General features: G+C 42.3%; 2 protein-coding genes across 6 annotated transcripts in view; one reads left to right on the forward strand and one right to left on the reverse strand.

Annotated features, from left to right (window-relative positions):
• Nucleotides 1-10,270, forward strand: part of ESR2 (estrogen receptor 2) — a 35,840-nt gene extending 25,570 nt beyond the window's left edge. For 3 of the 4 annotated variants that reach the window (XM_051621371.1, XM_051621374.1, XM_051621373.1), the window contains exons 6-9: nucleotides 1,715-1,853; nucleotides 4,250-4,383; nucleotides 5,994-6,168; nucleotides 8,158-10,270. In XM_051621371.1, coding sequence (XP_051477331.1) covers nucleotides 1,715-1,853; nucleotides 4,250-4,383; nucleotides 5,994-6,168; nucleotides 8,158-8,347 — 638 coding nt within the window. In that variant the 3' untranslated portion in view covers nucleotides 8,348-10,270. The remainder of the gene's footprint in view (nucleotides 1-1,714; nucleotides 1,854-4,249; nucleotides 4,384-5,993; nucleotides 6,169-8,157) is intronic. The other variant, XM_051621372.1, reaches the window with a different exon arrangement.
• Nucleotides 10,271-14,619: 4,349 nt separating this feature from the next.
• SYNE2 (spectrin repeat containing nuclear envelope protein 2) overlaps nucleotides 14,620-27,610 on the reverse strand; it is a 181,463-nt gene continuing 168,472 nt past the window's right edge. For both annotated transcript variants that reach the window (XM_051621370.1, XM_051621368.1), the window contains 13 exons: nucleotides 26,742-26,879; nucleotides 25,707-25,901; nucleotides 24,599-24,881; nucleotides 24,172-24,240; nucleotides 23,233-23,369; nucleotides 22,143-22,272; nucleotides 20,776-20,987; nucleotides 18,612-18,812; nucleotides 18,124-18,252; nucleotides 17,429-17,617; nucleotides 16,886-16,975; nucleotides 16,641-16,690; nucleotides 14,620-15,800 (listed from right to left, as the gene is read on the reverse strand). In XM_051621370.1, the coding sequence (XP_051477330.1) occupies nucleotides 15,575-15,800; nucleotides 16,641-16,690; nucleotides 16,886-16,975; nucleotides 17,429-17,617; nucleotides 18,124-18,252; nucleotides 18,612-18,812; nucleotides 20,776-20,987; nucleotides 22,143-22,272; nucleotides 23,233-23,369; nucleotides 24,172-24,240; nucleotides 24,599-24,881; nucleotides 25,707-25,901; nucleotides 26,742-26,879 (2,049 nt within the window). In that variant the 3' untranslated portion in view covers nucleotides 14,620-15,574. The remainder of the gene's footprint in view (nucleotides 15,801-16,640; nucleotides 16,691-16,885; nucleotides 16,976-17,428; nucleotides 17,618-18,123; nucleotides 18,253-18,611; nucleotides 18,813-20,775; nucleotides 20,988-22,142; nucleotides 22,273-23,232; nucleotides 23,370-24,171; nucleotides 24,241-24,598; nucleotides 24,882-25,706; nucleotides 25,902-26,741; nucleotides 26,880-27,610) is intronic.

A 27,610-nucleotide genomic window follows, 5' to 3' on the forward strand; every position in this document is an offset into this window, starting at 1 on the left:
ACAAATCATACTGCTGGTGCCGGTAATGGGAGTTTGGCAGATGACATCTGGGATACATCTGGATCTTTAAGTGTCTGTAGATTGAATGCTGGGGCTTGGTCTGACATCTTGCTCAACTGAGATGGTTTTTAAACCCAGTAACTGGTTGTTTCTGCTGAAGACATCAGCACATGCCTGTGTAAATGTTTGTTTAAAGGAACTTGTGAAATGTCTTTGGGCTGTTGTTTCCCAGGAAACTGCCACTGTCGGTTTGTACTATTCACACTTCCATGATTATTTTTCTAAAAGCACTTTAGAAATTGTGTGTGTGTGTCTGGCAGTTAATCTGCTGTTGACTGTGGATTCTGCAGTCAATTCTGTGACAGCGAAAGCCAGGAGGGAAGGTGCTGCTCATAGGCTCCTGTGTACCCATGGAAAGGAAGGAGCAAGGCTATCAGTTTTGAAAAATGGCACTTTCAGCAATAATAAGAGACTGTATGTATCACCCTGTTTATGTCAGCCAGGGGCTGTCACCAATTGTCTTCCAGCCTAATAGTTTAATAAGATGAAAATACACAGACCATTTGTATAAATTGCTCACAGCAGATTCTTTGACAGCACAAACCTACTGTGTGAGGTTTAACACCTTGAACAACTGGCAAGAACTATAGAAATCTGTCTCCCATGGCCAGGCTGTAACGATTTTTCACTAGGCAAAGCTGTAGATACCAGCTCATCTGAAAAATTAAGCACCTTTGCTAAGAGACCTATCTCAAACAGCTCTACTGTGACCTGATCTTGGTTTTGAACACAACTAGGGTTTGACCATTGAACTGGTTGTCATAATATCTGGTTTTTATTCCTTGGCTGAGCAGTGTGCATTTTGATAATTCACGCTTCTTCTCTTTCCTGGGGTTTAGGTTTATTTTATTTGTGTGTTAATTTAATTTCTCTTTGTTTGGCTTCTATGTATCTCTTTTCCCCTGTCTTTTTTTGCAGGGGAAGGGAAAGGGAGGGCAATGAATGTGCTTATGCAGATCACATTAATTCTGTTGCTTCTAGGATGCTGTGAATGGAGGCAATGGGGACACTAATACCTTCACCAACTACTCTTTTGTTTTGGTTTGGTTTTTTTTTCCTGGTTTATGGCAGTTTTGGGGAAGGGGGTGGCAGGAAAAGGTTCAACACATGCCACTTACAAAGGGAATGATACAACAGAAGCACCAAGATGTGGGTTCTTTCAGTTAACCCAGCAAACCCAGAAGAGATTAAAAAAAGAACAAACACAAGCAATGACCATATGCATCCTGTGGAAAGAACAGACAATTTTCTTAAAAGTCCAGTAATCTGTAACAGATACAAGTTCCCCAAGTGAGTCCCTGGTGCCTCTCAGGAGGTTGTGGGACTATCATCTTAAGAGGTGGCCAAGTATAAGGCAGTTCCTATGCAGTTGCCTGAGTTTCACCTCAATCCTGAGATACAGGAGCAGTTGCACTTGAACATCACTCTGCTTTATTTCAAATGTTTTGTGGAAGATTTGCCAATGATAGTAACAAATATTTATGTTCCAATTTTAGACAGCAGCATCATCCTGCTGGTGTCAGGGCTCCCTTTGCTGGCTTTCTTCACAACTCATAATTCTAAGTTTCTTCTTGTTTCTCATATACTCAGTCTTATTTATCAAGACAGAGAAATAAACAGATTGATTTATTTTATACTGTTTTCATCATTTTAGGCTTTATTGATCTCAGCCTCTATGACCAAGTAAGACTCTTGGAGAGCTGCTGGATGGAAGTTTTAATGGTTGGTTTGATGTGGAGATCCATTGACCATCCTGGGAAACTGATATTTGCTCCAGACCTTGTACTAGACAGGTAAGAGAGCAAACTTCTTGATGGCACTTCATATGAGCATATTTTCAGGTGAGATGAATGGTGAGAGGAAGAGAATTAAGTAAGGGAGGTGCTATTAAAAATTTATCTGATAATATCCTTTACTTGCACTTGTAGCAATAGTGCCTTGAGGGGCTTAAAAAATGCTAAGCATAAGCAGTATTTTTTAACTTGCTGGCTCTTTCATTCCTGTATCACATGACAGTATGAAGTTTCTCTGTGTTTTTCACATCTTTTGTTGGTTTTGTTTATTTTGGTCTGGGCCTGTAGATTCTGAAACTGTAGACACCACAAGACAATGCATGACATTGTCAATTTATTCCAGCTGATAGATTTCTCTTCCCATCCCTAAAAACAAAACAAAACAAAACAAAAAACAAACAAACAAACAAAAAAAACCCCCAAAAAAACCCCACACATAGTGTCAGGCATTACTTTAATTATTTCAAGTAGATTTTTTTACCTGTTTGTTTTTTTTTTTTTCCTGGCCCTAGTGCAGACTTCACAAACAGCTGTAATGATGAACACTGCAGCACTAGTCAAAAGGGAGATTGCTTTTATGCTTTTTAATACAGCAAGTTGGTTTTTTGTCTAGGTAAAGCAGGATGTTTGCAGGATTAAAAAGTATTTCTCCATAACATTATGTACCAGCAGGGAAAAATATGGTTTAGTAAGAGAAGTTTTTTCTGCAGGAGTTTAAAAGGATTTGACCTGGGCTTCACATTAATGTCAAGTCAGGGAAACAATCTACTCTCTTGGGTAGCTTTAAAATGCCTCTTAAACTTTTCAACCTGGGGAAATTTAGATCTGTACCAGTGCTCTGCCTTTAGCTGAATAATAACCACTACCTTAGATACAGAAAGCAAAACAAGTTAGTCAGAGAAATAAATGTAATTTATAAAAGATATGCAATAAATTACACTTACTTTTATAAAATGCGAGAACATGCTGTGTTGTTCAATGCAATGATAAGAAATTTCTGAAAACTATATGATAAATTTAATTCCTTGGGAGCTGATACGTGCTGAATAGAATGAGGTTATCTGATGCATTCCTTCATCTCCACACAACACAGCAGAGTGGGAGCTAGCAAGCACCTGGGCATGCTCTAAGTTTATATATATTTTTAAGATATGTACATGAAACTGGTCTGTAACTTGATTGGTTTTGTCTTAGCTGAACTTCAGATACATTTCCTACACAATCTTTGTAGACAAGTAGTTCTCTGATGCTTGTGTCTTTGCTTTGAAACCAGCAGCTGCCTGTGCTTCTCCAAAGCTTGAAATTCTCCTTTGGTTTGAAGAACATGAATAATATTCAGGCAGCTGCCTTTCTGCAGGCAATACTTGCTGCACCTGCTCAGTGTTCTCTCCCTGTGCCTGCCTGGCAGCCTGAAGGCTCAGCACCTTCCTCCTGGGATCCAGTAGAGGAGTGAAGTTCTTTAATTCTCCTGCACTGCTTTGCTTCAGTCTGTCTCATCTTCAAAATATTAAAGAGAAACAAATGTCATGTTCCAAATAGTATAAGAAGCATCTCTTTGAATATTGTTCACAGCTTAATTCACTTTTTTAGTGTGGAAAAAAAAAAAATACCCAAACCACAGGAGAAGTTACTTTAATGGCTAGAGATTTGCTGCTCCTTCATTTTAAACTCATTGGAATACACTTAGGTTGATGGGTTTGTGGTTTGGTTTGGTTATTTTGGGTTTTTTTCAGATCAGAAAATAGGACCATTTCTAATATCCAAAATGGAGAAGGCTGCATTCAGTAAACACTTGCCAACATAAAAATAACCAAACCCCCAAACCACTAAAGCACCAAAAAATCTATTTATATTTAAACACCTTAAAAAAAAAAAAAAAAAAAAAAAAAGTGCTGGGGAATGGGGATAGAGGTTGTTTTATTCTTTAGAAATGTCTTATTGTTCCAAGAACTTATTTTAGGGGTTTTTTCTTATTCACCAAGTCCCGAGGCCTCCATCAGGTACGAACAGTGTTATCAGTGGTTCTGGTATTGACTCCATGTGAAACAACTATGGGAAATTATTCAAGGTGGAACTATGCCCTGCACTACAGTGTTTCAAACTGGTTATCCAGAATTATACTGGCTGTGAGGATAAAGCCTCCTACAGAAATATGGTTGTACTTACCTGTGGTCAATCCTGCACGCACTTCAAAGAGAAAATTAGTTTCTTAGAGGCACTGACCTTTTCTACCAGTGTAATTTTCAATTTAGATTTCATGAGAGAACCTTCTGATTTATCCCAAAGATGAGACAGATGGGCCTTTTGCAGCCTCCTTTGTGCTTTGACTTCTATCTGGCTGAGGCAGAGTTCCTCAATTCTATATTTTCTCTAATATTTTGCATGTGTTTCCATAGGGACGAGGGCAAATGCGTAGAGGGAATTTTGGAGATCTTTGATATGCTCCTGGCCATGACCTCGAGGTTCCGAGAGCTGAAACTGCAGCACAAGGAGTACCTGTGTGTCAAGGCAATGATCCTCCTCAATTCCAGTGAGTGATGCTCACCAAATGATACTTTTTATTTCAACGGTGGCTGGGAAATCAGCCTCTAAAAATGGCAAAAATATCAAATGAGAAAAGCCATTGAAAGAGAGCATTAGAAAAGGGCTACTAACTGTCAGATTGTAAGAATTTGTGCTCAAGAAACTTCTGTATTATTTGCTGCATTTAGTGTCTATGTCCTGTTGTAAGAACTGCCTGTAAGACCCAACACCTCAGAGCTTCTCACAAGGTGGGGCTTGTGGCACAGGCTGTGGCTGTTGCCCTTTCCAGTGAGACCTTTTCCTCATATCTTTGTGGATCCTGGTCATGTGTAAAGTTGCTGTACAGCTCTACAAAGCTGTCCTTAAATCTAGTAAAACTGGTTACTCCACTGATTCATTTAGCTTAAATGTTCCTATTTAATGGTAATTAATTGGTAGCTATTATTGAAAGCACTCAATGGTTCTGCAAGATGAATTTCAGGATAGGAGCTTTGCTCTGCAGCCTTTTACACAAGGCAAGTAGGAGTGTGTTTGTGTGTTTGCTAGTTTGGAGTAGTCTGCAGTAAAATAATTTTATTCCCCAGAACATGTTGTAGTTAATGTTGCTTAAAAACCCAATCAACAAAATAACATCTAAATACTTACATCTACTGCTTTCAGCAAGGAGCTGCTGCAAAATTCTCAGCCCAGTTCTGAAGGGGAACAGGCCAGCTGTTATCCCACTTGTTTATTTTAACAGACAGCAAAAGCTGTTCTTTTTTTCTTAGACAAACCCACAACAACAAAAACCAACCAGACAAACAAAATAAACAACAAAAAACCCATGTTAATCAGCCATATTTTCTTCAAAGACTCACATCTCAAAACAATCTGTCCTTTCCCCTCTCCCTTCTCTCCTGTCCAAGGTAATCTTTTACTCCTCATTTTCAAGGTGTTCTGAAACTCTGTCCTTCAATAGCTATCTTTGGGAGGATTTTTTCCCAAGCCCATGTCTCTTCTGCCCTCTCAGTAATGTTATTGTGTGTTTCCAGACCTTCCTAGTGCTGATTTCTTGTCTTCCCTCTCCATCCCCTCAATCCTCTTTTTTTGCTTTTGCTGACTTTTAAGGTTTCTCACTGTAGGCAAGTGCTGTATCATGGCACCCTGAGTGAGCTGTAGGGAGACCATGGAAGGCTGAGTCTATGAGCAAGGTCTTTCACCATGATCTCCTCCCTTCCTAGTCTATACACAGAGGAAAAAAAAGGCTTTTTCAGCAAGAAGCAGTTAGAGGAAGCATAATGCTATAATTCATAGTAGTTACTACATTACAAGGTACAGAGTGATTCTAAGGAGAAAACCCTGGAGAATGGAGAGCACGTCTGTTCTCAGGACTGAAGGGTCTATGTTCAACATGATGTCTTGGGAGGATTTGGGACAGTTACTCATTTTGCAAATAATGTACTGGTCAAATTTTGGCAAAGGAATGTAAGTCAGAGCTTGGTGTGGTACATGGAGCATCATTTGTACAGTCCTGAGGGGGGTGTCAGGAAAAGCATCTTTCTAATCTTGTTGAAATCTTACATCAGAAACCCCCCCTTCCTCATAAGCAGGGAGTATCTCGTTCTCTTCTCTGGTTAGGCATGTTTCCCTTGTCAACAGAAGAACCTGAGAGCAATAGGAAGCTGCATCACCTGCTCAATGTAGTGACAGAGGCGCTGGTGTGGGTTATTGCGAAGAGCGGGATCCCCTCGCAGCAGCAGACCACTCGTCTGGCCAATTTGTTGATGCTCCTCTCTCACGTCAGACATGCCAGGTAAACTTTTCTGTAACGTTTATGTGTATGGTGTCAGTGTTTGTTTACTACAGCAACAAAGCAAGGCTTGAACTCCAGAGTTTCTCCTGAGGGAGTCCTGGTACCGCTCCTCATCTCGGCTCATTGTAAGGTTTTCCTTTCAAGCACATCTAAATGGGCAATATACTCAAGTGCTTTCTGACACTCAGAAATATGTTGATATTAAAATGCTGTCTCAGCTGTACTACACTAAATTGTTCATTAGGTACCTGCCTGAAATGTTTAAAAATAATAACTTAAATTCAGCCTTTCGAAAAGAATCCCACCCAGCCGTCTGAACTCTTCCATCCAATATAAAATTCACTTTCAAAACCAATCTTCAGTGTTGGCTTTGGTGGAGCAAAAACTTTGGGTACCATGCTTGTCCCAGGCCAAATTTGTTGGCTGTTATTCAGAACCACAGCATTTTTGCCAAGTGACTGATGCTGCAACAATGCCACACTCCTGCTTTCTCCATGGGAAGTAGCTTCTCTGCTCCCTCCCCCTTCCTGGACCTCCTTGAGCTGCTCATCTTTGGTTGCAGCTACAGCAAACTCAAACACAGGGCCCTACAAACAGATGCTTTAATATTCAGGCTGTTTGTTGTTATATATTATTACCCAGGGACCAGCTATTCACTTTGACTTGGCTTTGGGCTGCATACTCAGGGACGACAGTCCTGGGACAAGGCTGGAGCATGCAAAGGAGAAATGGGTACATCTGACTTTGTTCAGGGACAGTGGAAGAGGGACAGGCCCATTTCCAGCTGCTGGGACAGCAGGTGGCAGCAGCAGGGACCTGACTGTGCCGACAGGCAGCGTTTAACAGCCGGTTTGTGAACTGGGGTGAGTTTGAGAGCTCATCCTGCATCTCCAGCCAGAGCTGAACCCCAGTCATGGCTCTAAAGCATTGATGTCAGCAATGTGACACCATACCCCAGCATCACAGGAACTCTTGTTCCAGTCCAGCATGAATAAACATTGTGAATCTTGGCAAAATTTTTGTATTTTCTTAATAAGAAGAGTTTTTATGCTGTGCCTGCCTCAAACCGTCTGGAGGCTACTTGTTGTGACCTGTCTCTATGCTGCTTAGCACAGGTCAGACAATTATACTTAATTCTGGAAGTAATTGATGCTCTAAGCCTTGATTACCAACTGATGTGGAAACCTCAAGAGCTGGGTGTAGGAGGAGAGCTGCAATTTTTTCTTTGCCATTAACGTCTTTATAACTCTTGAATTGAAGCAGAACCTCATTTTTCTGGAAGCATTGCCCCTCCTCCCAATCCCATTCACCACATCAGCTATGTGCTGGCTGGCTGCTGCTGGTTCTGCTGTGATAAATTTGGTGATCAACAAGCACACTTAGATTTCAACCCCAAACCCTTGAGTGCATCTGAAGTACGTGTACATGCATCTGCAATGCCAATAACCACCTCCTGCTAGTCCAAATTGTGATACAGCCACAAAGCATCCAAGCTAACACTGTACCTTGCTGCATAACCAAAAAATTACTTTTCAAGGCTGTAGCCCATCTGCATGAGCTCACACTGGATGTGCAGAGAGGAAGCAAACTGCTTGAAGTTAGCCAGAGTAGTGTGGTCATCCTACTCAACCAAGCAGGAAAGGCAGGTAGATGTAAATTCCCCTTTGTATAAAGTTGCAGCTCAGGGGCCTCCTACCCTGGCCCTGTCAAAGAGCATTGCTCTCTGATCAGAGAACAGTACAGCTGCATTCTTTTCTGAAGTCAATTTGTGTGGTGTGAAACAAGCCTTAATTCTCTAAATAGTAAACCACTCAGGTTTAAAGTATTGGGATGTTGTTACTGTTGATAGTGGTAAGTGATGTCAGGACTACAGCAGCTAAATCCTCTTAACTCCTCATAAAAAAGGACTCTCTTGAAGCTATGAGCCTGTTTTCCTTCTCTGCATTGTCAGAGCCAGACAGCTGACTTATTTTTTGTTCTCTTTCACAGTAACAAGGGAATGGAGCATCTCCTGAGCATGAAGTGTAAGAACGTGGTGCCCGTGTATGACTTGCTGCTGGAGATGTTGAACGCACACACTTTCCGAGGCCAAAGGAAGTCCCCGGTCACGCATCCTGAATTCGGCCCCTTGGAACAAATGGAGACTGGAGACAGTCTGAGAAACGGGGCAGCCCAGTAATTCTGCTGAGAGCTGGAAATGTGATGCTTGTTCCAAGCTACGGGAGAAAGCAAAGCTGCTGTGATGGGACTGCTGAGGTGTGAACAGTGTGAGTCTTCATCTCTTCTAGCTTTGCACACTGGTGTCTCGGGGAAGGCTGGTGGGACACGCGCCTCTGTCCGTGTTTCTGACATGACAGTAGCTGCACTTTTACAGTGCCTTGTCTGAGACTCTTCAAAAGCACCTTATGACGTTAAGCCTCAGAACAGCACTGCGAGACAGGGAATTACTGCCTCTCCTTTTCAGAGGTGGCTGAACTGAGACAGAGAGATGAAAGGCCTGGTTCAAGATGGCAGAAGTCTTGTGTCCGGGCTGGGAGTCAGCACCGAGGTCTCCATCTCCCAGACAAGGTTTTGAAGCCCTGACTAGATGGTCTCCTCTCTCAGCATGAGATTCTGTGGTATCTAGAGCAGCACTGCTTGGGACAGATCTGCTGACCTGGGTGTGCTGCTCCTTGGGGAACACCTACTTTGCTGAGGACTTTCTTCTATTCTTAAATATGCAATGGCTGCAAAGGTCTTTGTTTGGAGGCCATTCAGAATAGATTCTAGGGCCAGTTCAGAGCCTCTTCAGAAATGTTAAACCAAGCTTAAGTTTCTATTTTGTGAGCCTGTTCTTTACACTCACATTATCTCTGTATAATACTTCAGTGCTTTCAACAATGACCAAGCTGCCTAGATATTTCAGTGCTGACCTTTGAAACGTGTTTTATCTGCGAGATTAACGTGTTGGTTTATATATTTATTAATGATGTTCAATCTAGTATGATATTTAGGTACAAGAGGCTGCTTTGTGAAAACTGTTTGCATTTGTATATGATCTGCTAATCAGGGCTTGTGAAATCAGCTAGAAACAACCTTTCTTTCCTCCCATTTTGACTCACCTGGGGAATGATGCCCTGCCCACCTGAAACCTCTCGCAGAGGGTGAGGCAGTGGAGGGGACCCTAAGCTGGGAGCTGCTTTTGCCTGCTGCCCTCAGGTTTGCTTCTTGCTTGTTTTCAAAGTGCATGGCACCTTCTGCTGTGGTTTTCACCTCTTGTATCAGATCCCTCAAAGAGGAGGGATTGATGGTTCTGGCACTTCTGCTTCACTAATGTGATGATTTGTCGGAATTTCACTGAAGTTATGGGTTTAAACCTCCCTGTTGTGCTGATTTCTGCATGCCTTTAAGCTGCACTGAGCAAAACAAATCCAGAGGAAATATCTTGGCCAATGACCTCAGTGAGGAGCAGGATGGCATCTTGCATTCTGGCAAGTGCCAAAATTGCATTTGGATGAGGGCTGGGCTTGCCATCACTCTAAATGGGTATCTTTAAATGTAACACATAGATGGTCTGGACATTTCAGGTATGGTGAAATTAAATTGGCATCACACCAGAAGTTTATTTTAAGCCAATAAGTCTTTTGGATTTGGGACTTCGATTAGCATGCCATTTGCATACTTGGAATATGAGTCAAACCTTTGAACTTAGTGTTTTTTCAAAGCCAAAGACAGTATTTTTTATAGAAGCATAAAGAGTTTTCAGTGAGTTACACAAATTTGTTGTCTTGTTTTGATCTTATACTATACCACCAGCTGCTGGTCTAAATTTTTATTAGCTGCCTTTTTACTGTTTTTAGAAACTGTAATATAGCAGTGCCCTTCTAAATGAGTGCTTCAATAATATTTACAGCAAAAAAAGGGGAAAAAATGTGGGTACAGTCTGGAATTCACTGGTACTTTCATTTTGAGGGAAAGTTTTGCTGAGAAACAGATGTATTTCAGTGTTTCCTGGGCTTGTTCACCGGGCCACAATGCCTGTTTTGCCTGTTTTATTGTTCTTTTTCTGGTTTTCCTTATTCTGTGCAGTCTTCTTGTTAAATACAGTTTTTCAAAGAGATGATTAAGTGATTATTTTTTTGTTGGTTGGTTTGTTTGCTTTAACAGTGTTGACTTTTTCTGCAATGTTGAAACAAATCTCTTGAAAAAAATGGGAAAGAGTGGGTATAAATTGTAAAATTAACTTCTAACTGGATTACCTGTGTAAAAGGGTGATGCTGCAGATTTCTGCCACGTGTTGTGATTCATTGAGGCACAGTGCAAGTAGGAAAATGTGATTTTTTTAACAGCTGCTTTTTGTCTTGTTGAACATAATTTTATTAAAAACTACTGGTAGTGTTTTAAAATGGGTAGAAGGCAATGGCTGTGGGCTCTGGATTAATGTGGCTGTGCTCCTGTTTGGATAAGGAGAAGGTACACACCTCTAGATAGGGAGCTGGAACAAGGGCACCTTCATCTCCAGGAGTGATGTTGGGTTTGTGATGGGTCTGTATCCCCAGACTCTCTCAGATGCTGCATTCCTGGTTTGGAGCAGGCTCCTGATCCTGCCAGCCCTGAGCAGAGCTGTAGTGCTGTGTTTCAGTTCAGTTACTGAACAGTTTCCAGTTTCAGCATGAAAGAAAGAAGTGCTGAGGAGCTGCCAGGGCTGTGGGGAGGGGAGTAGAGAGGGGCTGGTTTCTGGCTTTCCTTCACTGCTCTGCTCTACATCAGCTTCTGCTGCTCACCCAGGACCTGGCCAGAGGTGGCTTTTTCTGCTTGAAGAAATGGTACTGCAGTTCTGGGATGTTGGCAAAGGTGAGCAAACGTGGTTCATGCATGAGTGCTGGTTACCATGGATTTTTTTTTTTTTAAAGAACAAAAGAAAGAAAAAAAGCCCAAACTTTTCCTTACGTGGGCTGTTACAAATATGTTGACGTTTCCCTCAAGTCTGGAACTAGAACCAAATGGTAAAACTGTTTTAATTTTTTGTTAAAGAAATATGGAGCATTTCAGGCAGCTGATGCTTTGTCTCTGGTAATGTGAGACCTTTTCCACACCTCTGTCTTCTTGCAAACTACCCATTTTTAGGGCTACCCTGTTGCCAGTCAGTGAGGAGAACACAGAGAAAAGATGTGTTGGAACACACACTCTCCTGCTCTTACCCACCAAGGTAAGTGCCCATGCAAGACAGGTTGCTCTTACCTTGAGAGCTGAAGTTAAAAACAAAGCTTGGATTTGTGGGGCTTCATCTGAGGTGCCTTAAACTGAGCAATCTAAGGGCCTGTCACAGGCATTACTATTTTATAGGGCTGAATACTGATCACACATACATTTTATATATATATGTGCTCCTTGGATGGCAGAATTGCTTATAATCCTGTTCCTGGCCTCTGGAAACAGGCACAGCCAAGGACACAGCAGCTGCTTTTAGTCTCAGCCCAGCTGTAGGCTGCACCACTTCTTCCAGTGGTGCACAATCTTGTGAGCCTTCCACACACTCATAGCTGGAAGTCATGGAAACACTTTTGTTTTCGTGATCATCATCGCAGAAGAAATCATCTGTCATTATTCATGTCCTGAGAGATAATGATTCAGCAAAGCAGTGAAGGATGAGGTCGTCTGTTGTGCTGACCCAGTGCCTGAACCAATGCTTAAGAGAGTGTTGTAAATGGAAATATTGAGAGCAAGTGGATTTCTAAAATATGGAAACTAAATATCCTTTACATTCATGTTTCACAGCATTTTGCTCCTGGACTTGTGTTATGAGTTCAATGGCACACTCCTTCATAGCCAAGACTTCATTTTATTTATTATCTGAGATACTTTTAAACTCCATCTTTACACACAGGAGTTACCTGCACTAATGCATGGTTGAGTGTCAATGATTGCAATTTAAGTGTATGAAGAAAACAAGATTGTTCTGCCATAAAAATGCCAACTTCTGCTGCTACCACCTAAACAGACGAAACCTTCTTCGCTTCTCACAACGTACTGAGGAGCTGGCATAGTCTCTAACTGTGGTTACTGCCCATTTCCTACATCTGTTTTCTCTAGCACTTTCTGTGCCCAGTCCTACTTTATATGTGGTTTTAGTTTCAATGTTTTACCCTCACTGCAAGTTTGTCATGGCAATTGGGTTTAGGACTGAAGTTGGTGCCTTTTAAAGTTACAGTAATGCAAAAAAAAACCACAACACAACCCCCCAACCCCTCAGCAACCCTTGGTGTCTGCTCAGCTGCTCTCTAGTCCTGTGAACTCAGTGTCTGCCCAGTGATGTGAGGTTCCTTCTGTTGTAGATTGTTGTGGCTGAATAAATTGGTACCATAAAACCTAAACAAATGCCTTTCTGGTCATTCTTTTCCTGTAGCCAAGCTCAGCCTGGCTTCATGAGACACTAACACCTGTGGTCACCCCAGTGCCTCCTCCTTCCCTCGGCAGCAGCTCCCCAAGCTGTAGGCTAATTGACTTCCTCAGATGCTCCAGTTTGTGGGACATTTCCCAGCACAAAGTGACCACAGAGGACTCAGGTGGTGCCTTAGTGTTTCAAGGACCTGCAAATTTAACTGTAGGGGAGGGAAGCCATAATGAACTAACAGCCCTCTGCTTCCCAAGCTAGCAGAACTGTTCTTGACCATTCTTGGGAGGGGGGAGGAATGGCTGAGAAAGAGCTGGAGAACTCCTCTCCCTGCCAAAAAATTGAACTCAAAACTCTTCAGCCTGGTTTCCCTCCTGCATGTAAGACACATGCCAAACCATGCACAAATGTGCTTGCTCTCACTGTTGCTCTTCCCTTTTTTAATTCCCCCCCTTTTTTTTTTTCCTTCACAGAATACTAACAACCCAGCCCTGAGCAGGAGGACAACACCTAGAAATTGGTGGGTATATATAATGACTTGTTGGAGGCAGACTTCAGTGTCAGCTTACAGTGCAATGCTGGAAGTAAAACTATTTAAAATAGGTTTTGGGGAAAAAACATTTAAGTTATTTTCCCAGACTTTTTTTTTTTTTTTTTGGTGACATTTTGAGATAATTTCATGAAAGCTCCTCATTTTATGTATTACATCAGCTCAACAATTTGATAGAACTGTACATAATGAAAGGAAATTGCAGGCTATGAAATTTTCTTTAGACCTTTTAACATTGTTCAGATTTTTTTCTTCCCCTTCACAGGTTCTTTAATGGCAGAAGAACTGCATATCATCTCAGCAACTATTAGTTCTCAGCAGAAAGGTTTGCACTGGCATTTGTGACAACCTGGCAATGAAATAATGGTTAGAGTTGGCTGACTTCAACAGAGACAGACACCGAAATGAGCTCCATCTGAAAGTAATTGCTTTCAAAATACAAAATCATGATGGCAGAGGGAGAGAGGAGCATGCATGCATGGCTGTGTGCAGCACGGGGTGGGGAGGATCCATCTGTTATCTCTGGGCAGAGCACGACTGTGAGAGCTGTAGCTATGAAATTGGTAGCTGGCGCACTGGCCTGGCTCTGCAGACAGCCACACAGAGCCAAGTGCTGCCTCTCAGGCTGGGAAAGCTGCTGAGTCTGGAAGCACTGCTGGATCTGGGCGTCTTCAGCAGGCAGGAGCCCCAGCACTGCTCCTTGAGACTGGGGCTGAGACCCTTCAGTGTGGAAGCATCTTGATCCACATCTGAGCTCAGTGTGGACATGAACCACCGCACAGTGCTCTAAGAGTGCCAGACAGTGAGTCTGGACCTTCCTAAACTGTGCTGTCAACTCTGCAGTTTAACTGTATCCCAGTTCATGTATTAGTTTAGCACCCTGGAAATACACTAGGCTTTGTTTTTTGCCACCATGGTTGGGAAGAAGCTGGTGGTTTGCTACAGGGACTGTGAAAAATGCAAAGCAACTTGCTTCGCAAATCCCGCTGCCAGAAGATTGGGAACATGCAGCTACTGGTGGTGACAAGAACAGAGAAGGTGGGGAAGTTCCCACAGGCTGACCATAAATCCCATTTTCTATAGGTAAGCATTACAGACATTGGCCAAGTGCTGGGGGATTTTCACTGCAACCAAACACGATTCTTAGTGTCCAACCAAAGCCTTTACTATCATGCTGAGCTCTCCTCGAGCTGCCCTCTGCATTCTCCAGCACTCTTGGCTTAGAGGAGCAGCTCCAGGGTGGGGAAATAGTTCAGTGCTTCCAATTAGCAACAAGCATAAGCTGGTTCAACTTTGTGTTCCTCCTCTAGGAAAATACAGTCAGTTGTAAAGGACAGGACCTGTGCCACCCATGACAGGGACTGCTGCTGAATTTGTAGCTCTTGCTCCAACAATCAGAGCGTGCTCCTCCTCCTGAAACTGTTGTGTCAGCAGGCAAGTAAGTGGATTTATACAGGTGTGGAAGGGGCAGCACTGCTGGAACATGTGGCTGGTGGTTCCCCCATCCCCAGGACACATTGACAGGCCCTGCAGATGTTGGTAGAATTTTAATGACAGGACTCAGACTGTACAAGTAAGAAGCAAAGGGCAATGCTGACTGTACACACTGTTTCTTTAGCCATTGCCCAAGTGTCAGTTTCATTTAAAGATGAAGCTTATAAAAAAGCACAATTGCCTCCCAAGATCCTGTACACTATTCAGCAGGTTAAAAACTGAAAAAATCTTTCATTACAAAAGTCATTACACCACTTGTATACATCAGGAATAGTCTAAATAATCATGTTCATCTAGAAAATATGTGCATGATAAACCATTTCCATGCAAAGCAACAATTTCTTCTTTCAGAGGTGGTATAAAAGGACAACACAGCAGTCCTAACCAACTCCAACACTGTGTGTAAAACAAAACAAATATGCATCCTTTTATTGAACATGGTAGATGAATAAAATACAATAACAAAGATGCAAAAAGATGTAGATTTTTGTTTCCACCAAGTGACTACAGTAACATGAAGTGTGTGCAGTACCCACATTCAGCAAAGTGGCTTCTCAACTGCTTGTTTGTTGTGCTAATGTGAGACAGACTGTTGTGTTTAACATTACTGGGATGTAGTTTCTGCATCTAAGAACTCAATAGTCAATCACCTGGCAAGCTGCAGAGCACGGCACCTATAAAATAGTGGATCTATTGCATCAAAGTATAAAGTGTGGCTTACAGTTTAAAAATCTATAGAAAAAGTTTGTTTTCAATACAAAAATGCTCCAATTTTTCTCAAGATATACATTTTTGAGATGTGAAATTCAACACGTTCCCTGTGACAGGGATGAGGAGGATAAAAAGGTGCTGTAGTGGCTCGTTTGGAGAACAAAGACAGCACAAAAGTTTTATTAATTGTGTCATGTCACTGCTCGACAGCAGCATGAAAAAAAAAAAGCACCACAGAGAGTGTGTTTTGGTGTCACTGAAAGTCCAAGGGCTGGTGCCTAGGTTGGGGGAGGCCCGTTGGGGTAGCGCAGCATGGGATAGAAGGAACGGGCAAAGTTGTTTGCCCGGGTGCAGCTGAAGTCTTCCTCAGATGATGGAATCATGAAAGCCAGAAGTAGAAGCAGGAGGAAGAACAACTGAAGAGGTAAAGCTGCTCGTAACACACGGGAAAAGAAGGAGGGAGACCGAGGAATTGCTTGAACAGGCTCTGGGTGGCTTTCATCTCTGAAAAGGAGAAAAAAAATTAAAAATAAAAGGAGAGCAAAAGAAAAAAAAACACTTCTGAGATTGAATTCAACAAGTTGTTTTAACTCCCCCTCTAGGGTTCACAGTACCCTTCCAAGATGCAGGGCTGAGTATCTAGAGGAAAATGCTCTGCATGTGAAACACTTCAACTGTAACTTGAAAGCGTGCAGGAGTGCTTAGGGAGAAGCCAGCTGCTGCCTTGGGTTCACTGGCCTTGCCACTGAGGAAGAAACATTGCTTTCTAATAGCTTAGTGGGTGGGGATTTGTGCTATTCTCAGATGTAAATACCAGTTTTCCCAGCAAACAAACAAACCACTCTAAGTACATGTTGAAGTCCAAAGGAAATCCAACATTCAAGACTGATGAGGCTCTTATTTTGCCTTGGCATTATTGAGATCTACCCTTTGAACAGACCCCAGTGTACTGGGGGCAAAGTTCTCCCTTTGTCCTTCATGATTTAATTGTAATAAGTGGCTCTAAGCTGCAGGGGTTTTGTGTCCAGGTATGCTGGTGCAATTACAGAAGATTTAAAATGAAAATATTCTCCCATTTGGCACAAAGAATCTTCTCTCAAGAGTAAAGACAAGCCTAGGTTGCACATTGGTGCAGAGGCCTAGGAGCAGGAGTGCTAAAGGAAAACCATTCATCAAGGGGCAGCCCAGAACTGATAGGTGGAGGAGACACTCGAGGTGGGCAGAAGTCATCTCCACCTGTATGTCAACCTATCATAAAGGGCTGCCCAGGTTTTCTGCTGGCTCTCAGCTGGCCTCTGCCATTTCTACTATCCCTCAAGAGATCAGGTGAATATAAAACATTACCTTGTTGAGCTGCTGCTGTTGCTGCCATCTGAAGTCCTCCTTGTGGTGAGCTGTTGAGAGAAATAGCTTTTAGTGTCCAGGTTGTAGAAACTACAAGGAATTTCTCTAGAGGCAAATGAAAGTCCTGTTGTACCTTGTGTAATAAGGTACATGCATCTAAAAAGTTGAAAGATTACATCTGAGGAACTTCCAGGCTAAATACGCCAAAAGATGCTGATAGCAAAATATTAGAAAAAAATACTTGCCTTCTTAAAAGCAGGGCTGGATTTCTCTGTGACTGGATCATAGGCTCCTGAGTCTGAGTCATCTGGAACTAGCAGGAATGCACTGGTACCCTAAAAGGCAATCACACCTTTTGCTTTAAAATGCATGCTAAAAACACACAGAGGAAGAAGTACCTAGAGCATCTTCCATTTCCTTTCTGTAGGTGCACAGCCCATTGCCTCTCTAGATGTGCATAACCAGCAGTGAAGATATTTTCCAGTTCTCTAGCATAACGAGATACTTTACTATGCACAATCCAAAGGCCTTATGATGGAACAGGTACATACAGGTATGAACTTGAAAATATCCAGCCTCCTGCTCAAAGCAAGGCCAGCTGTGAGATCAGACCAGAAGCCTTACACAAGGCTTTAACCTGTCTGCTCTTCAAACCCTTCTTTTTGCAACTTTATGACAGTGGAAATACCAAAGTTTTAAGCCAGTCTCTTAGAAATACCCTTACTCTAAATATGTTACTTTTCAGTAATAAGAAAGACCCATGGAAAAGTACTTAAGTTCTGACTCACCAGATTTACTTGTATGGTTTTTAAGTCATGTGAAACTTGTTCAATAAGCTGTTTTAGTTTCTTTCCAATTACATTGACCTTCTCATCAGCTTCAATGTAATCGCCGTATGATTTAAGCAGCAGGTAAGAAGTGAGCTCTTGAAGTGAGTTTACTTGAGGCTGCTGTTCCAGTAGCTCTTTCTCCAGTTGCTTAGAACAAACAAACAAAAAACAGTGCAACAGACCATTACTCACAACTTTCAGGATGTTCTCATAAAAGGAGGAACTCTGTAAGGCTTTAAAGAACAACTCAACCTGCTTAAGGAGCTGCAATACAGAGGAATGGCTATTACGGCTACATATGAAATCAAGTTCTCTTGAAGAGACTAGTTGTACCTGCTTGAACTAACATTTAGAAATAGTCTAGCAGTAACTAATCTGTACAGAAAAGACACCAAATCTTGGAAATTCCCAGCCTTGTTTCAGCATAAAGACCGTTCATAAGGAGCTTGATTATTATGCAGAGTTGCAGAAAAAAATGCCTCATACAGGCAACTTCTTAGTGCATTTCTGGAAACCAGCTGCATGCCTGAACACAGCAGGCTTGAGGACAGGCTGTAGACACCTTGAGAAATAAACACACTGCTCTTTATTTTGTGGTGAGAGCTACTGACTCGCTGGGACAGCTGAGGTGCTGTAGTTAAGGTCACACTTACCATTAGCTCCTTCTGGCATTCCATTATCGTATCGAGGTCAGCATTTGGATCTGTGACCTGTGCTTCGTTCCTCCGGCTGTCAGCACTTGCTAACCACAGGATTAGGCTTTGGCTCTGACCATGGAAGTCCTAGAGAAACAAAAGATTTGCACAGAAGAGTAAAAACAACACTTTTGTAGTGCTTTCACCTGGCTTTGCCTACAAACAAAATGACTAGCCAAGATTAGACAGTGCCAACAACAAATACACAATCAGTGAGGCTATGGCAGCCTAGTTAAATTAATTCCACCTATGTAATAAAAGGGTATTATCCAGTTCAAAGATATTTTTACCAAACCCTTTAAACCCAAAAAAAGTTAAGTGTCTTGGATTTTGAGCAGCCGTTTTACAGATATGCAGGAATTACCCCTCTGCCTCTCCCCTAATCTGCCCCTCAATAGCACCTTATAGAGGAGTTTCCCCTGATTAAGATGGCACATGGTAAGCACCTGGCAGTTCAGTAGGGCCTGGTGTAAACCTTTCCTCCAGTTGTCCAGTGCATGAGTTGCTTTCTCCCAGTGCAAGTTCACCTTCCGAAGCCTGTTCTGAAGCTCCTTGTACTCCGTGCTGTCTGTTTTCTGGAATTCGATGCTGCTCCGGTTAATAGAAAGCACCACTGCCTTGTAGTTATCAAATGCTTTCAGCATATCCTGGTAGAGAAAGAGGATTAGGAGCTTCTATGAATGATGGAAAACAAGTTGTTTATTTACAATAAAACTATGTCCTCAAAAGAATTACAGCTATTGGGGAAAGCTGATTGAACCTGTTTGCTTTTCAGATACTGCTAGGAAGCATATTAAGCTTGGTGGCCTTTTAAAATATATTTTTTATGTTTTTAAAGCAAAAAAACCTCCATTTGGAAGAAAATAAATGGGTTGGGCCTGGGCTTCTCCCCTTAGTCACAGGCATTATGGCTTAATTCACAACTGTCCTTCATTTCTCTGAGCTGTCTCTTTCCCTGATGTTTGGACAAATATTCCCGTGGGTCCTCACCTGGTATTTTCTCTTGAACTGTAAAGGTTTGGCTGTCTCTGAATTCTAGAACACTGCTGAAAGGGACAGCTGGAGGTCTGCACTCCATCCTCCTGCTACAAGTAGAGCCACCTTCAAAGTCAGAGCAGGCTGCTCAGGGCCTTGTCAGTCAAATTTTGAGTATCTCGCAGGACAAAGATTCCCCATCCTCTCTGAGCCCTGATCTCACATCAGGCCACCTCCTCATGAGAAATTCTTTGTCTTCTCTCTAAGAGTTTCTGCCAGTCCATTTCTCTGACTTGTCAAGGTCCCCCCAAATGGCAGTCCTACCTGCTTTCCTCCTCTCCCTTAAAACTGCAGGGGGAAACAATAAGTAATTTGCTAAGTCAAGCCTGTATTATCTAACCACCTTTATGTTAAGGTAGAGCCTGTATTTTTGAAGATTTTTAAAAAAAATGAATGCCGAACAATACCTTGTACCCTCAAGAAGTCTAGATTGAATCAAGGGTACTCAGTCTTTTTCAAACTGTGGGCTCTTGCAGTAGAGAAGTAAAGAGCTGCAGGGTGAGTGAGTCCTGCAATCAGAACAGCTCTGATTGCTTTTCTTAGCAGCCTCTGTAACTAAGAGTGTCCATCTACACATTCTCAAGATCTGGACCCATTTGTTGGGAGCACTACTACTCTAAATTACACTTAACCCAATCAAGAACTTTGTTTCCCTCCTTCAAACAACAAAGTTTCTTTCTATATGAGTGTCATGGTTTGACTCAAACCAGGACAATCAGACAATACAAATGGTCCACCACCAACTTCTAAACACCAGCATATGCCAGTCTGCAGCCAGACTAGCTTTATCCTTATCCAGGGCAACTGGGATGTCCTCACACCTCATGAAATTCATGTCTGAGAGCGTGCTGGCTCTTTTAAACACTCACAGAAAGCCAAGTTGTCTGAAAAGGGGATTCACAGCCTGCTGGACTCCTCTTAAGAACATGCAGAAGACAGAAGTTAAGCTCTGCTCCTTGAGGTCAGACACCCAACTCCAGATTGTTTGCAAACACCATATTCTTAGGCCTCCCTGTTGGGAGCTAAAAACCACTCCCCTGACTAATTTAATTTAAAAAAAAAAAAATCAATCTAGACTTTGCAGTCTGCAGACCTGGCTAATTTTCAATCTGTTTCTGGTTTGCATAGAGGGGAATGGCACAGAACAAGGATAAAATACCACTGCTGAAAATAACTAGCCCCCTAGACAAGGCTTGACCCTAGGCATCCAGGGGTGTCTAAGCCTTCATTATTTAGCTTTTTTCTATGTTTACTTTCTAAAACAAAGAGAAGTTTGGGGCTGAATGTTTTGTTTGAGTGAATAAAGCGTCTCTGCAAGAAAACAGAAAGGTTTTCATTTCAGCCTGGCTGCCTGTTGTACCCAGGCATATTGCCTGTGAATCTCTGCATATGAAGACAGAAGGACCCTGCTTAACAACCCTCTTCAGTCCTCTGAGCTGAGAACAGCTGAGCTCCTCTGTGCCACACACACATGGTTATCAGCCTTCCTGCTGCCAGTGGATCCCAGGACCACAAAGACAGTGATCGAGAGCATCAGCATCTTGAAATCCCACTTCTCAGTATGCCATAACTCACTTTCAATTTCTTAGCCCTTTCTTCCAAGACCTGCATGCTGGCTGGAGGTTTCATTTTTTGCAGTTCTTCCAGCTCTTCCTCAGTTTTATCAAGCCAAGCAGAGACGTCACTGAGATCTGAGTTCAGCTGCTGCCACTGCTGCAATTTCTGTTTCATCCTGAGTTTATTTCTGAGGTCTTGAGCTTGGATGAGCTCCCACCTGTCAATAATGCCTACAAATGATAGAACAACAATTTTTAAAATCTTTAGCAAGGCAAAGAGTGCATAAAACATATGTAAGGAGTTTTGCAAGTCAATTATTCTCAAGTTTACTCAAGGTCAAACAATTGCTCCCACATACTATGGTTATCCAGACACATTTTTTCTTCAGCTTCTGCAGTCTCTAAGTTTCATATTCCTGGCCAAATTATCCACATGGTAATGCTATACACGACTTAATTAGTATTAATTGAAGATTTTTTAAAATACACTTGGAAGAATGGACCAAATCTAAGGACACGGAATTCAGTGAGCCCAGTTGTGGTTTGGTAGACACCAAAATTCATCATGGGACACAGTATGATCCAGCAGTTGGGACTTGGGGTTATGTTTCATCAATTCAGAGCTAAAGGAGATGGAGATGCCACTATTTTTGGAAGCACATCTAAGCCCTTCTCAGAGGTTTTCTTACTCATCCTATGTATGGGACTCAACCCTGGTCCATTTGTGAGACCAGAGACATAAAGTAAGTAACTGCATTCAGATGCAGTCGTCTTATCACCTGTTTGGCTTTGGGATGCAGTACAGATGTGTTATTAAAATCTCAAGCACCTGAAAACAGGAATCAGGTCCTAAAAGGTTAAGAGAACAAGCATTTTGGCCTATTTGGAAGAAAGGACCACAGTGAAGACAGTGACAGAACACATTACCAGCTTTGACAAAACACTCCTGTGAATGGGAGCTGTAGCACCTTGTTATACAGAGTACTGGTAACTGAGAAATCCAATGATAGCAACCCTATTTTAGACAGAGGCACATTTCTTTGGTTTGAAGTCTGATTAAAAATCTCTGAAGTATTCAGTATCACACAAAAGTGAAATTGTTCCCATTCACTCCAACCAGTAAAGAAATAGAAGAATATTGTGAGTTATAAAACCTCAATTATGGCAGAAAATGTAAAAGCTCAGAACAACAAACATGGGTTGGACAGTACCAGGTGAGAAGGCAGCTCAGTCAATATTAGCGAAAGATATTCATTCAGAGGAGGGCATTTTACTGCTATTTTATTCCCAAGGCAGATGTGCTGCCTTTGTGCCATTTCTGCTGTGTCTCCCCCAGAGTCAGAGGACAAACACCACAGCACCAAAGCCACTCCTGATGCTATGTACCTGGCTGCTTCTCTTCAGCTGCTATATTCACAAGCTCTTGGTCATCCTGGGGTTCTTCATCGCTCATGTTAGCAGATGTAATTTTCTCTTTGTCCACACTGCTGCTGCTTGCAGAGCTGAGCTGCTTCACCTGGAATAACATTTTGGTGGGTGAGCCCTGCAGGTTAACAAGCCATTGAAGTTCAAGCTCCATTTTTGTTACTCTGGGGTAGCTGGGCTGCTGCTGAGCTCTTGCAAGTCAGATTTAGCCTTGGGCTTCCACACGTTTGCTAACAGTTCATATTGACTCCTTGTGCCTTCTCAGGAAACACACACACATCATAGTGACGTTAATCATCACAAGATCTAGTCCAACCCCCCTGCTTATTGTAGGGGGGTTGGACTAGATGACCTTTGTAAGTCCCTTCCAACTCAGTACATTCTATGGTTCTATTGTTCTATGGTTCTATGATTCTAAGACTAGACAAATTGCAGTTGTGCTACATGTACTACTCTCTGGACATTTGCTGACACTCAGGTGGATTCTGGGTCTTGGCAATATTGACTCTAAGGCTCTAAGACTCGATTAAGACAGACAAAAGCCTCTAGATACCAGTACCATCTTGTGCCTGGAACAGTGCTGACAGCTAGTCCAGAGCCACTGAGCCTGGCAGCTGCAGGTGAAGCCATGGCCAGCAACCAGCCACGATGGCTGAGCTACCTATGAATAAGTCATTTTGGCACATTTTTTAGTGCTCAGAAGCAGATTAAATGGTTGCTTGCATGATAGACAAGGACCTTTCAAATGGTCTGTTTAGGAAATCAGGTATGGCAATAAGTATGAAGGGAGGGGATTCACACCCTTTCCTTGGGGGAGATTACATTCTCCTAGACTTATCCTGTGATAACAGAGGAAGGAAGTTCCTTCAGACACTGACTCTGACCAGGAGCCTAGCATGGTTGTTCTCAATTGCTTTGAAGAAGCTTTTCTAGCCAGGGGACAGAGACATTTCACCCCAAGACTAGTCTCCTCGATGCTGGAGAAGGGAAGAGGATGGGGTTACACAGGAACAACAGTACAGGTTCAGAGCCCACAGAGCCTCCAACTCACATAGTCTGGCTTATAGGGAGTACTTGTCTCTGGACCAGACAACACATTTCCAACCACCTCTGCCTGTTTGTATCGGTGTTTCCTGCAGACTGGGCTATCTGGAGAATGCCAAGGATGAGCTTCTGCAACAGACTTTCCTGAAACAAATAAAAGCAAAACCATTTGCCATGTCTGCAAAAGCCAGTCTCTACAAGGACGCTGTTGCTTTGTATTAAGTTAGAAAGCGTTCTGAATAAAATGGCATCAAGTTATGGCATAAAAATGACAGTTCTGCAGCTTTCCTTGCAAAGCATGCACATTTGCAAAACATCAACAGTGTTTCAAAGGTAATGAGATGAGAGCCATGCAGTTATGGGACATTCTGTTTTCTTCTGGAAAATGCTTGAATACAGGTATAAGTATTCAAAAAAATAAAAGAAAAAGGCTGCACTGTGGTTTTGGAAAGTTTGCATCCCAACATTACTATCACATATCTGAAACACATTTCAGCAGCGACAAGTTAGACATGTCCTGATTTGGAGAATGTTTGTTCTGGATTTAACAGACAGTACAGACATGGTTCTGTCATGCACAAAACACAAAAAATACTTGAGAGTTGGAACTACTTCCTTCAGTAAGTATACAACCAAAATTAGAACAACCCATAAAAGTGAAACTACCCAGAGCAAACCACCAAGAAAGTACCAAAGGACTTTGGATCGATACAATGAAATGCACATTAACCACCTTGGCATTTACCAGGCAAAATCTAAATGGTATGTTCTCGACTGCTTTGTAATGTACACGTGAATACTGCAGCGTAAGAACACCATGACAGGATGAGACATGGTGTCCACACAAGGCAGGAAGTCAGACATTACATATGAGAGAGGTTGAGGAATATAGCGTGCAGCACAGGGAGATTGCCATGTTCAGACACATGCACTAGCAGGTGCCTACCAGAAGATGCTTTCAAAGTTTTTGTGGTCATTTTAAGATATGCCTCAGGATTTTCAGTGATTTCTACATCTGAAAAAAGAATAATGTCATTTTCCTCACTATTGGGTATTTTCCAACTATTCAAAACAACTGAAACAATGAGGGACAGCAAAGATAAAGAACAAAGTAAGTTGTTGGCACCATTTTCATCAAACAGTCTTAAAAAGTAAGGTTTCTAAAAACCTTATGTTTCTGAAAATATAAGCTTGCTTTAGACAATACCATTCCCTTCATCAAGACATCTAAGAGATGAGACCACTCACATCTATTAATAGTACTTGAAAACCAACCAACAAGATGGGAGCAAGATCTCAGTCCCCCTCCCTTCCCAGACAAGGACATCCTGCAGTAGTCCATGTCAAAACAAACAGCAGCAATTGGTTCTCACCTGACAGAGCACTGTAGTATGTTGCTTCTTCTTCATCTTCATGAGAGGAAGAACCTCCCACGTCACCCGTGTGATCCCACTCAAGTGGGATGGAGTCAACACTGACAGGGGTTTCACAGCCTGATCTTTCATGACCTGCAGTAGGAGGCATAAGGTGGCAAAGGGACTGTGGTGAAGAGGGCCCCTCGTTGATGGTCTTCTTATGCCAGTGGTCATTCGGGATTTCTCTAGAGTCTTCTGGATCTGTCTCATTTTCAGAGGCCTCTTTTTCATCATCCAATCCCTAAAAATAAGAAACAATTACTGTATACTAATAAGGTTTACAATAGATCCATATTGCTTAATGAGCAAATGATTGAGCTACACAGTACTACTGGGGACTGGTTTGCAGTCAGCTGCAGTAATCAAAGACCATGTGCCTAAAATTAAAGGGAAGCATCACTTCTGCTTCCTTCCTCTTTTGCCAAAACAATCCTCCTATCAGCAGCTACCTCCACTTTTTCAACACACTCAACCACCACCACAACATCTCTCTCCAGTTTGTAGGGAGGGGTGCCCAGTTGCAAATGGGCTGCACAGGTCAGCAATGACATGATGTGCAGGTAGGTGTGATCAGTTTTGTAGAAGATGACGTTACTTCCTCCACCTGGGGTTTTAATAGATGTTACTTTTTGAGCCAAAACAAACTGAGAATCAGCTAAACATTCCCAGTGAAAAGTGCATGCTGTTCCACATTCAAGGTTCCCACAAGAAAGTGGACAGATGGAGCCTCACAAACAAATCCATAAAGTGACATTCTAAGCATGTTACTGAAATGAAAGAAAACAAAGTGATATTAAAAACACAAAAAAAGCTTTTGAAGCCTTCTAACTAAACTTCTATCTAAATATTAACCCTATTAATTACTTCCATGCTGTTATCCAGATCCTGCAGATGGAGACCCCAACATGAGAGGTGTGAGGAGACAAGGCTGGCAACAAAGACTTAGCAAAGCTGGCACAACTACTGAGGAGCTCCTGACTCCTTTGAGCTCAAACCATTCAGTCTGAGTTTTGCAGTTCAAACCCCAAAATCCTGCCAATGCACAAGAACAACTGTTACTTCTTACAGGATGCCTTGACGTCAGTCTTCGATGGAACCGAGCAACTCGCCCAAACACTTCCTGACAGTATCTGTGAAGTTCTTCCAGTTCATCTTCAATCAGCGTAGCATCCAAAGGCTCACTCTTCTGAATCAGCTGCTCACCAAAAACGATCAGCTGATCAATCTTATTGGTGTTTAGTGTTATTTCCTGCTGGAAACCCTGCTTGGAACATACAAAAAAATAATTACTTCTGCAATGTCCCTTTCTAGCCTAAGATTTCTCCTTCTTTGCTAACTCACTGCAGTGAAAGAAAAGCAGCAACTGACGTCTAATTTCATCTGGCAAATACCTTTTTCTCAAGTGGTCTAGGGGTTTGCTTCATTAGCAGATTACAGCTCCACATGAAGTGGCATTTTCCACCCATGTGTAAAAGAGTATCACTGCAGTGCTCTGAGCCTACAGATAGTAATACAAGAGTTCAGCTAATCAGTTTATTTTTCTGTGGGTACACACCCTCTTTTTCTCAGCAGCAAAGAAGTTTGGCTGGTTGGGCTTCCAGCCTACACAACACTAAGTGTACATCCCAAAACAATTAACAGTGCAGGGGGAAAAGAGACACGAGCATATGAGCAGGTAGCAAAGAGCTAGTATGTTCTTTAGGATCACTGCACACACCTGCTGTCAGTTTGAAAGTCCCAGCTACAAACAGTGCACTCAGAGAGGAGACCCTACCCTAATGCCAATTCAAAAAATTTCTCACCAGAAAAAAAAGCCTGAATTTAGGAATATAGCTCTTACTGTTAACCTGCATGTGTTCCTTTCCAGGCCAGTTATCACTGTCCCTGACACTTGGTGTTAGGAGAAAACGGCAGAATAAAACTGAGCTTGAACATTACATGTGAATTCAATTTGTTTGATCTTGATACAGAGGATAAGCTTGAACAATTTACTGGTGTCTTTAGACAAATACAGCCCCACAGAGCTTGTTTCTGTCAAGAGAGTGCAGCCCCATAGGATCAGCTGGGCTACAGTAGGAAAGTGCTTTATAAGGATACGTACGTTTAACTGGCGCATTTTGTCATCAAAATTACTTTTTGAGAAGTGCTCCACATTTGTCAGCTGGAGGTCCATTTCTGTGAGCCAAACAAGGATGCTTTCCCTCGTCGCCTCAAACTCCTCTCTCCGATTGGTGAAGTGCTGAGCAGGAAAAAGAAGCCAGTGTTACATGACTTCAGCTACTTCAAAGAGATGGTCACAGGAACCCTCTGAAAACTGTTTTATTTCAAAACTGCTGCTCACCTGAAGGACCTTCCCGTAGTGATGCTGGAACAAAGTCTCCTATGTTAGTACACTATTTGAATGGGAGAGGGAATAAAGCTTCAACATTGCAAGAGCCTTCTATAAAATTGTACTCTTGCTTCCACACTGTACACCGTCTCAGACATCATTAAACTAGTGTAAGTTATTTGGACTCAGGTTTAACATCTGATTTGTTATAACTTTAGAAGACAGGCAAAGGAAGGAACCCCCATCTCTAACTAAACTAATTAAATCTATGAGGTTAAAATCAGTAAAGCAATGGAGAAGCTGGATCGTGGATGACCACACCAATGTAGTAACACATCATTTGGTGTGCAAGTCAGGAGGAGCTCTCTCTGCTGCCACCTCCCACAGAAGCTGCTAACAGACAAGCAGCTTGCAGAGCCTCAGCTTTCCCAGGGGATTTACTGTTCAGGAAGGGGATCATGTAACATTCCAAACACACCACCTCCTAACTACACAGATCAAACCCCCTCAGTGCTCTCAACCAATGACTTTTGGATTCCAGTAGTTTTCCCTGCCAACTGCTTGCGACACTACTGTTCTTAAAGATCAGGCAGTGACAAGTTTCCTCCAGGGCACAGCACGGAATGTCTGCCCAGAGATCA

The sequence above is a fragment of the Apus apus genome, chromosome 5, assembly GCF_020740795.1.
Source record: "Apus apus isolate bApuApu2 chromosome 5, bApuApu2.pri.cur, whole genome shotgun sequence".
Taxonomy (NCBI): domain Eukaryota; kingdom Metazoa; phylum Chordata; class Aves; order Apodiformes; family Apodidae; genus Apus; species Apus apus.